The following is a 14,629-nucleotide window of genomic DNA, read 5'->3' as shown; positions in this document are numbered from 1 at the left end:
CCATCTGATGTTTCATTGTGAGGTTGCAGACATTTTCAATGGCGGTCAACTCAAAAGGCCTGCCACAATTAAAAATAATAATCATAGTCTTTAAAATTATTTATTAGCTCTAAATAGTGGATCATAGAAGCCTGAAATTAACTATAAAATGTGTGAATGTGTTATAATAAAAGTTTTGAAATTTTATACAATTTTGAATATATTTTGTTTGAAAGGAAATACAAAAACAGCAGATTCCCAAGATAATTATTACTTCCTCGCAGCTGGAAAATTTTTAAGCGCTTCGAACGCCGCCAGCACTTGACAATTAAAAACGCAAATTTTTTGCCATCGTCTTAATTTAAATAAATTAAATTTTATGACACTTGCTGTTGCAAGTGCAGTTGCAGCTTTAATTGGCTTCATGTCGGCCGACACGAGATGAGAACGATCCCCTCCCCATCGCCGCCTCCTAAATAAGTAATCAAGTGGGTTTCCCTATGAGAGGGGAATCGGTTGACAGGCAAAACACCCACAAATGGCGATTTGCATGGAGCCAGCGGTGGTACAAGAAAACACAATTATCATCGGGTTTAATGTGCATTTAATGAGAAATAAAAATGCTGTCCGTTGGGATTGCGTGCTGGATCTTTTTCTGTGCTCTTCATCATGGCAAGATTGTAGATAGTAGATTTTAGACTGATTTTATGTCTTTGCATGGCCGGTGTCTATAGCTAATGTACGCGATTCTGGATAGCAAATGATATTTACTAATTAGTTATATGTATTATAATTTTCCACCAACCAACCCACTGACCATGGCCAAACGCTCCTTTCTTTGTGTGTCTCACTGGATTATCGCAATCATAAAATGTATATTTGTTCGCTTTGATGATGTATTCTATTAACGCGATTCGTTGGTGCCCAGGGGATTGGTTTTTACATTGTTATTTAATAAGACTTTGATAGTTCTTGGCATAATGCACCGACTCGATTTGTAGCTGCACAGTGATGCGAAATATGTGGATTTTGGAATTTAAAATTCTTAACTTAATTGATTTCAATAATAAAATAAACTAGATGGCACAGTTACTTTTAAGATTCAAGTTGGCCTTAATAATTCTTCTAATATGTTATACGATCTCATTTATCGAGGGAGTACAAGATCTTAAAGATCAGAGATAATAGATTTTTAAGATACTTTTCACCCACTGTCCAGTTATGAAGAATTACCTCAAAGAGGCATGAATACTACGTCTGCATTATGTTTGTGCAACCTGTAATGAAGTAGGTGTTGTGGCTACACGGACCTCTTCTCCTCCAGCCGATATTAACATACCCAGCCAAGAGAGTCGGATGGGGGATCTTATTTCCCTCACCGGATTCCGGTTCCCTGGGCAATCACAAGCTGTGCATCAGAGACATTCTATATCCACGAGCTTTAATGAGAGCCGAGCCGTAAATTAAATTCAAAAATAATATGGACCGTCCTGGGTTGTGGGCCCAGCCCCCTTCCCGCCCACTTGACCGCCCACTCCGAGCGGTGCAGTTGCATGATCGCATGCAAAGTGCCGGGAAGTTAACCATTTGCCCCCCGGAAAGGAAGGAAGGAAGGAAGGGGACGGCGCCACTTTTGCGCTTCGCAGGCCACAGACACTTCGTTATAAAACAATTTAATTTTCCGAAAGGAACAAACAAAGAAAATACATTAAAACAAAAAAATACCAGACAAACTGAGACCGAATTGCGCAGAAAGGCGAGCAAAATATTTACAAAACTAATTTTTAATTAATGACCAGCAGGAACGGGAAGTGGTTAACTTGCATGCTCGACCTTTTCATATAATTAACAAATTGGCTCCCTTTTGCATTGGCCGAATGCTAATAAGGCTTCTTTGTTTCGCGTTTTTTTTTTTCGAAGGCAAATTGAAATTGCATAATTTGCAATTGCAGAACACCTGCAGGTGGTTATTGGGTTCTGGGCATTCGACATTCGATTGTGGTCAGCACTTGCATTCATTAGATACACGCAAATGTTATAATTTTAAGGTCGCTGTATGATTTTTTAAGGTTCCACATTGGGTTAGTTAATGACTTAAATAAGCTGGGAAGGAAGTTGCAATGGGATATATGAATCAGACTTTCAATCAAATGAACAAATGGAAATGGTCTTTATATTCCATTAAAAAAAACTTTATATTTAAATGAATATTAAAATCATACAAAAATATAATGTGAGCTAAAATAAATTGTAGCAAAGAGAAGGAGAACTTTTAAACTGATGACAACTGATAAAATATTTATTCAAAAGGAACTTGGTACTTAATTAAATCAAATGAATTCTTTTTCTTGTAGAGCTCGTAGTAAAAGTAGTTAATAAATTAATCACAACATAGCGCTGTTTGCCGTAGTTTTCTGCATATATCGAATCCCGAATGAATCATATTAACTTTTAAACTCGTTCAATAGGAATGCTAACCAAAAAACAACAAAAGATTCCCAGTATCGAATCGAAGGCCTTCTTCGAAACAGCTAGATGTCTAACTAAAAGTATGTGGCAGTGGCAAGTTGCACGATGCATATTCATGGGATTCGCCCGCCTTCCCCTTTTCTTCCACAATTTTCCGGGCTGGAAATGCCAACTGTGTGCTGAACTGATAAATTAAGCAATTCCAACTAAAATGCAATGCATTGCAAATTTTTTCCATATTTTTTTTTTGTGCTGTAGCTCGCGACTAGAAAGTTGAAGAGCAAAAATAAAAAGAGTCAGATGGAATTTATGCCTCATTCAGGTTAGTTTTGATGTCTTTGATGCGACTGCATGACAAGAAAACAGCAACGCAAAAAAAGGCAGGCAGGTGCTAAGCTCGTCATATCGGTGACTTAAATGGAGGAAAAGCGGTGTGATTCTGAGACGACCCATCACCCCAAAGCTATAATTCCACACCATCTCGAGTACGTAATTAAATGTGCTTTAATTTGTATAATTCAGTTGATTTAAGCATGTAGAACTTAAGCCTCAGACGATGTGGGTGCCGAATGAATATTCAAAATATTCGCGCAGCTTAGAAAGTCGCCTGGGAAATGCCAATTGGGGGTCTCGAACTCGGTCTTAGTTTTGAGAAGCCCTCGAGGGGCCCAAAAGATTTATCGCAATCCATCTACAATGTTAGCTGTGCGCGTTAATGGGGTTTACGAGCTCCAATTTTCTTATATGCAAATTATCCCTCCCTGCAAGCCGTTTCATTTTTAAAGGAAATGGCGGGCTGGATGGCGGAATTCCTGTGAAATCGTCGTCGCTTGTCTCGTAATTACCCGCAATTTTCCATGAATTTATTAAAATTAAGGGCAAGCCAGACAAAAGCCTGGCTTAAGTGCCCAGGGCTAACATCTCGTACGTACATCCCAACCCCATCCCAACCCCATTCAAGGCCCAACACCAAAGAGCGGAGACGAAAGCCCAACGCTACCCATTCCGTTTGATTCCATCTGACTACAAACAAACAGACCATAAATAGTATAAATTTCCACATGACACGCGATGATTATGCGCTTTCCATGCAAACAAGTGACTGCGGAAAAGGGGCGGTGGAAATATACTAGGGAGGTCGATGGGAGGGCATCTGCATCTGCTTTCAACATCATTTGCGTATATGTCGAGCTCTGGCTTGCTAATGAGTACAGTGGGTCCTAGCACATGAAGAATTCCTTCAAATTCAAAATAATCTTATGAACAGCTGTATGCAGTTACCCATCCTACAAAATAATTGACATATAAAGTGAGATTTCATTTGCAATATCCGATGTATCTTGTATCTAGTAGATTTTATTAATAATAAAATAATAAATATTTATCTATTTATTATTAAGTATTATTATTAATATATTCAGCATACATAACAATTACCAAAATTATGTTAATGATGATGATGATGTTGATTTGTTTTCCAGGAGCATAGATCTTTTGCTCCCACAGGAGTTAATGATTCTTAGCTTGTTATGTTTAGCGAATTGCGCCTGTACTTTCCACTTGCCAACTCACCGAGATAGTAAACCATTTTTAATTGCTCAAAGCTGGAGCGACAATGACGGCAAATCGCAGTGAATTCATTTTGTTGAGTCGGCTTCCCATTGATAGTGTGGGTATTTGAAGTGACCCGGGTTCGCCCACCCTTCGCACACCCCCTCCCCACTCACCAGAAAGCACAGAGGAGCCTCATTTCATGTGGCTCATCTGCATGTCATATATCTTGATATCTTGGTCATGAGATCGAATCGTACTGCGGGTGTCTGGTTCTTATTAGCTCTGCACGCGCACTTGGATTCCCTCAGTCGAATTCCGTGAATTAATTTCAGTTTTGCATGTTGTTATTTATTAAAATTTCAGATCGCCTCAGACGTTTGCGATTCTTCGTGATGCCCTTTTAAATGCGCCGCTGTGCTAATTTTTGAAATTCATTCCTTTCCTGGTGATTGATATCTTTCAGATATTTTCTGTACATTTGTGCAAGCGAAGAAATACCAATTCTGCTGGAAATTGAACTGAAACTCGGATAAAAGTCGTTTGCCCAAATGAAAGATGTTCGTAGTTATTGTGTTTGATAATTAATTTTATTTCATTGTGATTTTGTCTTTTTTTCCATTTTTGTTATACATTTAAAAATTCTAGTATTTCATGTTTTACAATTGTAAATATTTTCGTGTTTCATAAATTCAATCGGTTTTTACACATAAATACGATAGGTTTAAAATAATGTTTTTCGTGTTAGTTTACTTGCCCATAACATACAAAGTACAGTTAGTTTATGTTTATAATGTTTTTCTTTGTTTTCTTTTTCATTTATTAAAATTAAAATCATTCAAATTGATTATCACAGTATTCACGCGAAAAATAAATATGCTTACAATGTAATCTACAAAAGAAATTACGTGGAAAGTGGTAAACTTTCTAATTATTTGCTAGGAATTCATTATTTTGACTTTAAAAATTGTGCAAAGACTGTACTTAAATATTAGTAATACACATACGCCAAAAAGAATTATAAAGAAGTCGAATTTATTTGCTTATCAAGGCAAATAAAAACCATTTCCTTATGATCCACAAAATCTTGTTGAGCAAGTGAACTTGAATGCCAAATGAGTAGCGCGGTTCACTTGAGCAGCAATATTTTGGATAACCTTCATAATAGAATTACATTAAAATAAATACCATTAATAGTTAACACAAGCAAACCCCGTTTTGTGTTGGAGCCGATACCTATCCGTAGTACAGAATTATGCTAGTATTTGATGTGTTTGCGACTTTGAACCTGCAAGATAATAAGCAGAGTAAAAGATAACGTTAGTTGGGATAGTCATTAACAAATATCTAATCTTAAAAATAAAATAAAAATTTGTTCAATTTTCAAGATATTATCAACTTTAAGAAACATACGAAATATTTAAGAAATAAACGGAATATTGTCAAAACAATTACGTTTTTATCCATTTGTTTTATAGTAATAAATGTATCTATTTATAAATATATCTTTTAAAGGAGTACACACCTGCTGTTGCTAAGCTTCCTTCGATTTCTCCCGCACATTGCACTGTCTTTGTCCCTAAACGTGACCTCCCTGCAGTCCATGGACGATCCGTGATCTCTTAGTGCATCATATAGGAGGACTCGTCGTCATCGGCGCCCGTGGGACTGTCCAGGGATGGATTGATGCGCTTCTCCTTCTGCCGACGGTTGCAGAACCACACGCGCACCACCTCCTTCTCCATGCTCAGGCGATCGGCCAGCTGGGTGATCTCCTCCGAGGTGGGCTTCTGGTTGGCCAGGAAGGCCTTCTCCAGAGCGCCGCGAATGGTGGTCTCGATGGAGGTGCGCTTCTTGCGACGGCGACCAATGATCTCCGGTGTGCTGACGGTGGCCTGCAACGCGGCAGGATCGAAGACACCACCGGTGGCCTGGATGGTGCGATCGGCGTCATCCAACCACTTCTGGAGCAGCGGCTTCAGCTTACACATGTTCTTGAAGCTCAGATTGAGGGCCTCAAAACGCGAAATGGTGGTCTGCGAGAAGTCATTGCCATACAGTTTGCCCATGGCCAGACCCACATCGCCCTGGGTGAAGCCCAGCTTGATTCTACGCTGCTTGAAGGTCTTGGCGAACTGCTCCAACTCCTCCAGATCGGTGGTTTCCTCCGGCGATGGCTCGCCCGCCGCCCGAGCAGCTGCAGCACTGGCCACCGTCTTGGGCTGCGGCGTGGTGGTGCCCTGGCTCATCTGGGTGCCACTGGTGGGCGTACTGGGCGTCAGCATACCACTCAATTTCAAACTGGCCGCCGAGCTGGGCGGCGTGATTTGCAGTGGATGGTGGTGGTGGTGGTGCATCTGCTGGGGTGAGCTGGCCGGACTGCGAATTGCGCTGGGACTGCGGATCGAGTGCGGTGTGGAACTGCGTGGCTGTGGCGTCATCTTGTGGTTCAGCTGCAGTGGCTCATCCATTTGGCGCTGCTGTTGCTTCTGCAGTGCCTGCAATTGCTGACTGGCCTGGCTGAGGGCCTGCAGTTGGCTCTGCATTAGGAACTGGGCCGCCGCCACCTGGGCGGTCAGTGCCGGATCGTCCTGTGCCAGGCCCAGGGAACCACTCCGCAGCAGATCCATGTAGCTGTTGAACTGCTGTGTCAACGCAACTTGACGTTGCTGCAATAGCTGATGGAACTGGGCAAAGTCCTGTGGCGACAGGGATCCCGTCAGCAGTGGATTGTTCATGCCCAAGCCAGCTGCTGCGAGTTGAGCCTGTGGCGAGGACATTCCCGGCAGGGCCAGCAACGGCGAGATGCCACTACCCATTGTGGATGCCACAGCGGCGGCAGCTGCAGCCGCTGCTGCCATGGAATTGGGTGTGGTGGAGCCACAACCCGAGGGCGCCAAAACCGGAGAGATCATGGGCGGCACTGGCGAGGGCACTGAAATCACCGGAACCGGCGATGCTGTGGCCGATTTCACCGAATTCGACGGAGACTGAGTGCTGTGACGACTATTGTCGCTGGTTAAATTCAATGCCCCACCATTGGCGTCATCGTAATCCTCCTCCTGTTTGTACTGATGGTGGTTCAGGTGGTTCAAATGGTGCGGATTGTGATGATGGTGTGCCGGGTGGGGCTGCAGCGACAGCAGCTGGCGTTTGGCCTGCTGGTGGCTCAGAGAGAGCGCAGGACTCAAAGGAGATCGGCAGCGATCGCTCGAGGTGCCCACACTCGAGTTGTTGTCATCGCAATCGGAAGCTAAAAGTAAAGAAAGATTTAGGGGTTAGGAAAATACAAACTAACAATTCCAAATGGTACAAATATGTAAGTATTTATATCCACCCCAACTTTATTAACTACTTCATCAGCTGTACATCTCTGAAAAATCTCTCCCTAGAAAGCACACAACTCTTTTCCAATCAAGCCCAGGAAAAGAAGGCGTAACCAACTGGCCAAGCCCCATGGAGAATGTATTTTCCCATCCACTGATGCCATGCAAAATGAGTCACTCTGTTCCTCGACCGTTTTACCCATTCGAATGTCCTTTTGCATAAATTTAGAATAGGCCACACAAGCGTTTTGTATAATTTTCGTTCAATTTCATAGTCCGTTGGTTTTCGGTTTCGAGTGAAAGCCTTTCACGTGACCACCACCCACCGCCATGGATTTATTATGCGAAAATTTCCTCGACTCTTTCGTTCACCCCCTGCGAGACCATCGGTCCATAGTTTACATAGTTCCACCTTGACATCAAATGGAATTCTCATGTTTTCTTTTCATTTTGGCTGACGCTTTTAGCTGCTTTTAAGTGGCATTTTAGCATTTCAAATGCCTGGCCAGGCGATTTGTATAAATTTGCTATTTGTATGCATTTTATTTATACAACAAGGCGATGGGGAATGGAGTGAATGGAGGGTTTCGGCTCGGCCCAATTGATTTGCAATAATATTTAAATACACGTCAAGAGTTTATTTTTGAGCTAAAACTAGACGACCATACATCCTCCCTCATAAAGGGGCAATCAAGGGAGTTAAATCCTTTGAAGTGACCCCTGGTCTGGCATCCAGAATTTCGCATTCCCATACCGCATCCCAAGGCCCCGAACCAACCAATTTCCACATCCTGTCCACTGCAGGCAATTTTTGCATATGTTTGCCTGGGCTACTTTATGACTTCTGCTCGGCTCCTGATGCCCGATTCCCAATCCCCAATACCGAATGCCCAATCCTCAGTACCCGATCCCTGGTGCTACGTGAATTTGATGACTTATTCGCCCAAGTGGGCGACCCACCGACCACATGGTCATCCTTTTTACATATGCGACCGAACCCTGGCCAGGAACGATTTCTTTCTCTCCTCCTTGGATGGGTTACGTGCGTCCATTTGGTATTCAGATGATGTGCAAATTCGATTTGTATGTGTTGTGTGAATAGCTATCGGCATGGGCGGAGATCTTTGTCTTTATCTTTATAAAAGGGGTTCTAAGGAAACTACAATAATTGCTATTTCTAATTTTGAAAGCTATTTGGAATATATTTAAACATGGAATACAGAATTTGCCAGCTATGCTTGATGGACCAGATAGCCTAAGACACATTTAAAAGCCCCATAAGGAAACCCCTTTTCAGTGCGCCCTTGCTCCATTTAGCACAACCAATAATAAAAAGCCAAATGGTCAGTTTGACTGCACATTGAGCTACCCCAAAAGCGCTCCCACATAAGGCCGGCATAACGGAATAATTTTTGCATAAAATATATGTAAATATATATGTTCATGTTCGTGAAAGAAATCACAGCAACTGTGTCCAGTCCCACACACACACACGACCAGACAGCCTCCCTCACACATATTCGAATTCAAATCAAGCGAAATGCTGTCAATAATGTGGTCAAAAAGGGGGGGCAAAAAAATATCGAAAGGGAGCCAGAAAAGGTTGAAGTTGGTTTTTTGTTCGGACCGTGACTAACGAAGTCCATGAAATTTGAAAAGTGTGAATTGCAAATTGAACGCAGCCTTCTGCGAGCAACGAGTTATGAATAATAATCGAAGGTTTTTATGAATCTATCAAATATTTATAGTGCACCCAAAGACCACCACCACACTCGACAATGGTTTTCCTTAGCTCCTCAGTTGGGCGAACGAACAATTAGGGGGAATTGACAGGCCCAATTGTCACCTCAGCAACTACTTAAGAAGCTGTTAAGTCGAAACACCCATTTAATAAGACATCAAAATCAACTTAAAGACGCCCCTCTCCATTTTCTTGGCCAAAATCACAGTCGCAGGGGCTGTGACAAAAGTTTTGACATGCCATTGTGCGAGGAGGGGCGACCCTCCCTAGCGAAACAGCCCAATCAACCCTAAAACCGAACCATTCATCCATATACCCTATATATCCAGTGCCTAACGCGTGGCTGTCGCAGGCAAGGGTTGAATATAGTTTGATATTCCCTCCGGTTTATTGTCTTTTGTGTCGAACCCAAAACATGCGAGTGATTTAGTGAAACCGAGATGTGCCTCATGCCGCTTGCCCCAAAAAGCAGATGTTTCAGACCTGGTATAAATACACATATGTACATATAGTCCCACATACATTCGTGTCTATCTATATGAAGTGGACAAATCTCGTAAATCGTTTTCGGACAACAGCTGATGCTCTAAAATGAGGAAAATGGGTGAAATAGGAAAATACACTTACCATTCGATTGAAGTGGCGATGGCGAACGCGACAGGCGACTGATATCTGAAAATAAAAGGGAAAACACAAATTTGAGACTAGCCAAATTGAGACCACTTAAAGCTAAAAGTAAAATAACACACACGTCGCGAACATAAAATGTTCCAAGAAGCAAATGCTCCAAAGTTTACGATACACAAAATCGATAGCGATATACATTCTAAGCCAGAACTGACCAAATGGCCAGTCCAGACATCCGCACCGTTGCCTATAAAAGGATATTTTTATGAACCTCGTCGAGGGGCGGCAGCCAAACTGGAGTTCAAGGAACCACCTGGTCCGTGTACGATTTGAATTTCTGAAGTTGCCATCGTACACACGGACGGCATTTGTGCTGCATTTTTATTTTGGAAGCAATTGAATTTCGTTTCTGGACTCGATGGCTAATTTACGAGTGCAGCGTGCTGACCCCTCGGAAATGCATTAGAAATTGAGTGCTCTTCTTGTTTGGGTGTTGTATGACACTAGGGTTCTGGGGTGGGTATAAGGAAATTTCAAGGTTTCTATCAGCGGATTGTGTTCCCTTTGATATAAGGTTACTCAGAAATATGCTGGATGCATTGAAGGAGAAGATCTAAGTAAGTTAATTTATTTATAAATTTATAGTAACTCCATCTAACATTTCTCAATGTCCCTGTTCTAACCGCAGATTATGAACGTGCCTTCCTTTGATTCCGCTACCTAAGGCGAATCAGTTTATCTGAGCTGGATTTCCCTCCTTATGCCACCACAATCTTTCCTCTCACTTCTGGCACACTTCTGTCGCCCTTTTGGCCACGCCTTTGAGCCGCTAATTAAGCGGCACAACTGCTGCCAGTTCGTTCAAGTGGTGCGGCATATGTGAGGATCCAACAAACTACACATATATATGTTGTATATATCGGCTAGAGTTAGGTAGATGTGCATTTTACAGAAACCCGGCGTTAAAATGCCACATAAATTATGTAACTCCGGCGGAGGTGGAGTGCTCGGGAAATTCAACACCCTAGCGCGTGTCCAGCACGAGTGGAAATGAGCAGCAGCAGCATTCGAAAGGTTTTCCAGAATTTTACAGTTTTTGGCAGAGAAATTTGCGAAAACCACAGGCGGCCACCCCCAAAAATTGAGGCGGCCGAAAGGGAAATAAAATAAAATTTTTCAGAATCACCCAGCGGGGGTGGCGGTTTATGATGATGTTCATGGTGATGGGAGGAGGAAGGGGTGGGGGATTGTGTGGCGCACACAATTAGTCAATGACCTCGACAGTTGGCTGGCTGGGGGTGGCTAAAACCAATACACAGACGAGCACAGGCGAGCCAACCAACCGACTTTCTATATATGAATGCTATATGGTCATCACGTGCGCAGACTGAGACTGACTATCGATTGAATCGTCGTCGTCGTCGTCGACGGCGGCGGCGGAAGCTGCGTGTCTTGAACTCTTGACCCCTCCATTGCGGACTGGGCTGGGCAGCCCGAAAAGTAGCCGAAAAAATAACATAAATAAATAAAATAAAACATAATAGAGTGAAGGGAAAGCAAACATAATGTGCGTGCTCCTTCGCCTTTGTCTCTGCCTGTATATTCGTAGCAAAACAAAACTGGAAAAGTCGAAGCCAGGAGCGAAAGCTTCGAATGCGGCGAAATGAAAGCTTGATTAAAGGATGCGAGAGAGTGCGAAAACTATAAAGGAGCGTAGGGTCCTTTGGAATTATTCAAATATTATTCTCAGTAGTTAGTTAGTTAATAGGCATTCTGCTCAATTAACATGCACGCCATTGTTGTCTAAAAATATTATAATAAATGCTAATTAAATATGCAACTAGCCTTTGTAAGTTTTTAAGGCAATGTAATTGCAAGTTGAGGTCTGCGCACTCTTTTAAGCTCTTTAAAGAGTCAACAAACCTTGTTGACTGTTTGCTTATCACTTAGCCTGCATTACAAAATCATATTAACTGCATTTTCAATCGATTTCCGTTTGCGAATTGTAAATCTTAATCGACTCTTCATTTATTTCCTATGAGTTCCAAGAATTACCCATAAAAAGCGGTCACACGCCCTCTTTCTTGATCGGCTTTTATAGCGGCGATAGGTGATAACGCGATATAGTAAATCGAAAAAAAAAAGCTGCATGAGCTCATGGACAATGACTAAAAATAATGTTATTATTCAAGTTGGACATTGTCGTCAATTGCCGGGCGCCGTAATCGGCCAAATATATTAATTTAAAACTGATTGGCCGAGCAGAACTTAAAACTGATTGGCGGCGAACCAGTATTTTCTATGGGCCTCGATTAATTTATTAAAATCACCAAAAGATGACGATACTTGTTTACTATACGTGCTGGACTTCTTGGAATCATTCTTTGGCTATTCTGCAGGTGTGCAAAGCGTTGGCTCGATTTTGGTTTTGGAGCGATAAGCGGCGACGATAAGCAAATCGTATTGTACAAGGTAAACTCTTATAGGAATATCATGAGACATATATTAGCTATCGTTAGTTCTTTAGATTAGGCGAGTCACTTGCGTCACGTGCTCCACATAAGTGCTCCTGTACGAGGCGATGGAAATTTGTTTAACGTAAAAAAATCCCCAAACTTATCATCTAGCGCCAATCTAATTAGCATGGGCCCATTGTCGCCTGCGCTTATCTGGTGACTTGCATACGGCAGTTACTCACTTTTCATTAGGGAAGTTTTACATAATCAATCAATCATAGCCCATACGAAAGCCCGTACCACTTGGTGCACCTTAAGTATGGCTCATCGGAATTATTACGCATATTGCGACGATTTTCTTTTTTTTTCTTTACTACATTTGTCATCGAAATGCGCTCTTTTATTGCCCCGCATTCGCTGCGCTTCGAAAAACGATAATTGATAAGGCAACAAATTAAAAGTATTGTTTACAACGGCCAAGCGGTTCCATTGAGTGCCCATCGCCACCAGTATCGGTGGTGCACCTATTTACATGGTCATATTTGTGGGCTGGTTGTGCAAGAAATGCGTCTTTAATAAATATTTTTATGGTCCGGCATTTGTAATACCCATTTGGCTGGCTTCTAAGTTTGTTAGTTTGTTCGTTTGTACATGGTAGTAGTTCTCGCCTGGCACCGCCAGTCTTGAGTGGTCTTGAGACCCGTCTTTAAGTGGGTCGCTGGGAGTTAATATTTATGGCGGAGACACCTGTGCCGGTGGTTATTTTCAATAAGCAGATTGCAGTTTTCTTTGTTCTGGCCATTGGAGCCGTGAGTCTTGGGTTTTTAGTATGATATGTGCAGAGCACCTGACTCAAGCATGGTAATTTTCACGAGGTCTGGCTTAGTAACTTAGCGGTGAAAGGAAAAATTGTAACAAACACTTTGGAAAATTTATTTGAGATGATTACTAGATGTTTGGATTTGAGAAACTATTTGCAGGATTCTTTATAAAGATGATTCTTCTTGGTGATGCAATTGGAATTACTGAACACTGAACCAAATAAAGCTTAAAATGTGCCACAATTCTATGAAACACGAAAAGTATCTATAAACTTGAGAACTTTAGAAGAGTAATCGCAAGATTAATTTTGTCTAAAACTTTGGCCCTAACCTATTGATTAAAAGGATAATATAATATAATATAATATATATGACTTGGCTAGAATTAAGAGGAATCTTTTTGTTGTTCAACAAATTACTTTTCGTATGAAATTATTAACGAACAATAAATATTATAAATAAATTTATTGTGAAAAGATACTACAAAATCTAAGTAGAAGTAATTCCTAAAAGTGCATTTAATGAAACACCTAGAAACCAAAATTATATATTGTTTATGCTAAATCATTTTGGGATTGTTATGATTATAACTACAAGTATTTAAACTGTTTGCAACGTGTTTGGAATGCGTTAACTTACATCGATTCTGCATTATGTGAACGGCGGCCTCGCGGGCACTGGTCGGTGTGGATTTGAGCAAATCGCGCTTCAAGGAACTCTTATTATCCTCGGGACTAGCGGTGTGCCAACGTAGCTCCGACATAACCATTTTCACAACTCAATGGTGCAAATGCAAAGTGTTTATATGCGATATGTTTAATGTTTCTTAAGCACTGTGAATTCACTTGAGCACTGCAAATATCTGTTTTTGTTCTGATTGTTTCTTATTCGTTTGTTGGGCTAGTTAGTATCTTGTAGATTTATTCTGATTTCTTGGAAGCGCCGCTTTCGTGTGGACGCGTTCGTGTCTCGTGTGAAACTGACAACAGAGAAGCGGTCGCAGCGGCAGGATAGCTCTCAGCGAACTAACGGATAATCGCTCTAGGCCTGAATGTTTGCGTTCCGACGATGATGATATGATGATGATGACTGCCTCTGTCTGCTCTCTCTTTCTCGCTCTGTGGCCGCTCTGGCTCTTTCTCTCGCACTCGCTCTCTTTGCCGGCGTTTGGGATTTTGAGTTTGAAAACTGTTGTGCTGCTGTGTTGTGTTCGTTGCACCCCTAAAAAAGCCTTAAGGGTTGATTTTCCCTTTTTTTTAGCACGCACACACACACAAACACTGAGGGACACACACACATACACGATGAGGGGGTAAAAAACCGACTGGGGAAATGGTGGCGTATACGTTATAAAAAACGCGACTTAGCGCTCCACACGTTTAACTGGTTCCACTTTTGCGCGTCGACTGCAGTTGAATTGGAACTTGGGTCAGAAAAGGCAGAATCGCTGGCAGAAGAGCGAGAGAGAGCTTTGGAGCTCTGCGTTCCACACTCACACAGACACACCTTCCACACAATCCAATTGGAGTGGAGAGGAGAAGTTCTTGCGCTCGCTCTCGCTCTCTTGACTGCGAGTGAATTGTAAACTCACACACACATTTTATGCGCTTTAAAATTTAGCGTGTGAGTGTGTGAGTGGGGGGCTACCTCGTTTGTGGT

The 14,629-nt window shown here is 42.0% G+C and overlaps 1 protein-coding gene across 2 annotated transcripts in view; it reads right to left on the bottom strand.

Moving 5' to 3' along the window:
- Window positions 1-4,734: 4,734 nt before the first annotated feature.
- The window catches only part of LOC6732109 (protein nubbin), a 40,064-nt gene continuing 30,169 nt past the window's right edge, over window positions 4,735-14,629 (bottom strand). Inside the window, exons 1-4 of one of the 2 annotated variants that reach the window (XM_016180039.2) lie at window positions 13,610-14,411; window positions 9,694-9,738; window positions 5,525-7,252; window positions 4,735-5,287 (exon numbers count right to left, since the gene is read on the bottom strand). In XM_016180039.2, the coding sequence (XP_016024779.1) occupies window positions 5,622-7,252; window positions 9,694-9,738; window positions 13,610-13,739 (1,806 nt within the window). In that variant the 5' untranslated portion in view covers window positions 13,740-14,411 and the 3' untranslated portion in view covers window positions 4,735-5,287; window positions 5,525-5,621. Of the gene's footprint in view, window positions 5,288-5,524; window positions 7,253-9,693; window positions 9,739-13,609; window positions 14,412-14,629 lie in introns of those variants that run through there. The other variant, XM_016180040.2, reaches the window with a different exon arrangement.

The sequence above is a fragment of the Drosophila simulans genome, chromosome 2L (assembly GCF_016746395.2).
Source record: "Drosophila simulans strain w501 chromosome 2L, Prin_Dsim_3.1, whole genome shotgun sequence".
NCBI classification, from domain to species: Eukaryota; Metazoa; Arthropoda; class Insecta; order Diptera; family Drosophilidae; genus Drosophila; species Drosophila simulans.
The sequence above is the reverse complement of the archived record's forward strand: the minus strand, read 5'-3'. Positions and strand labels throughout refer to the sequence as shown.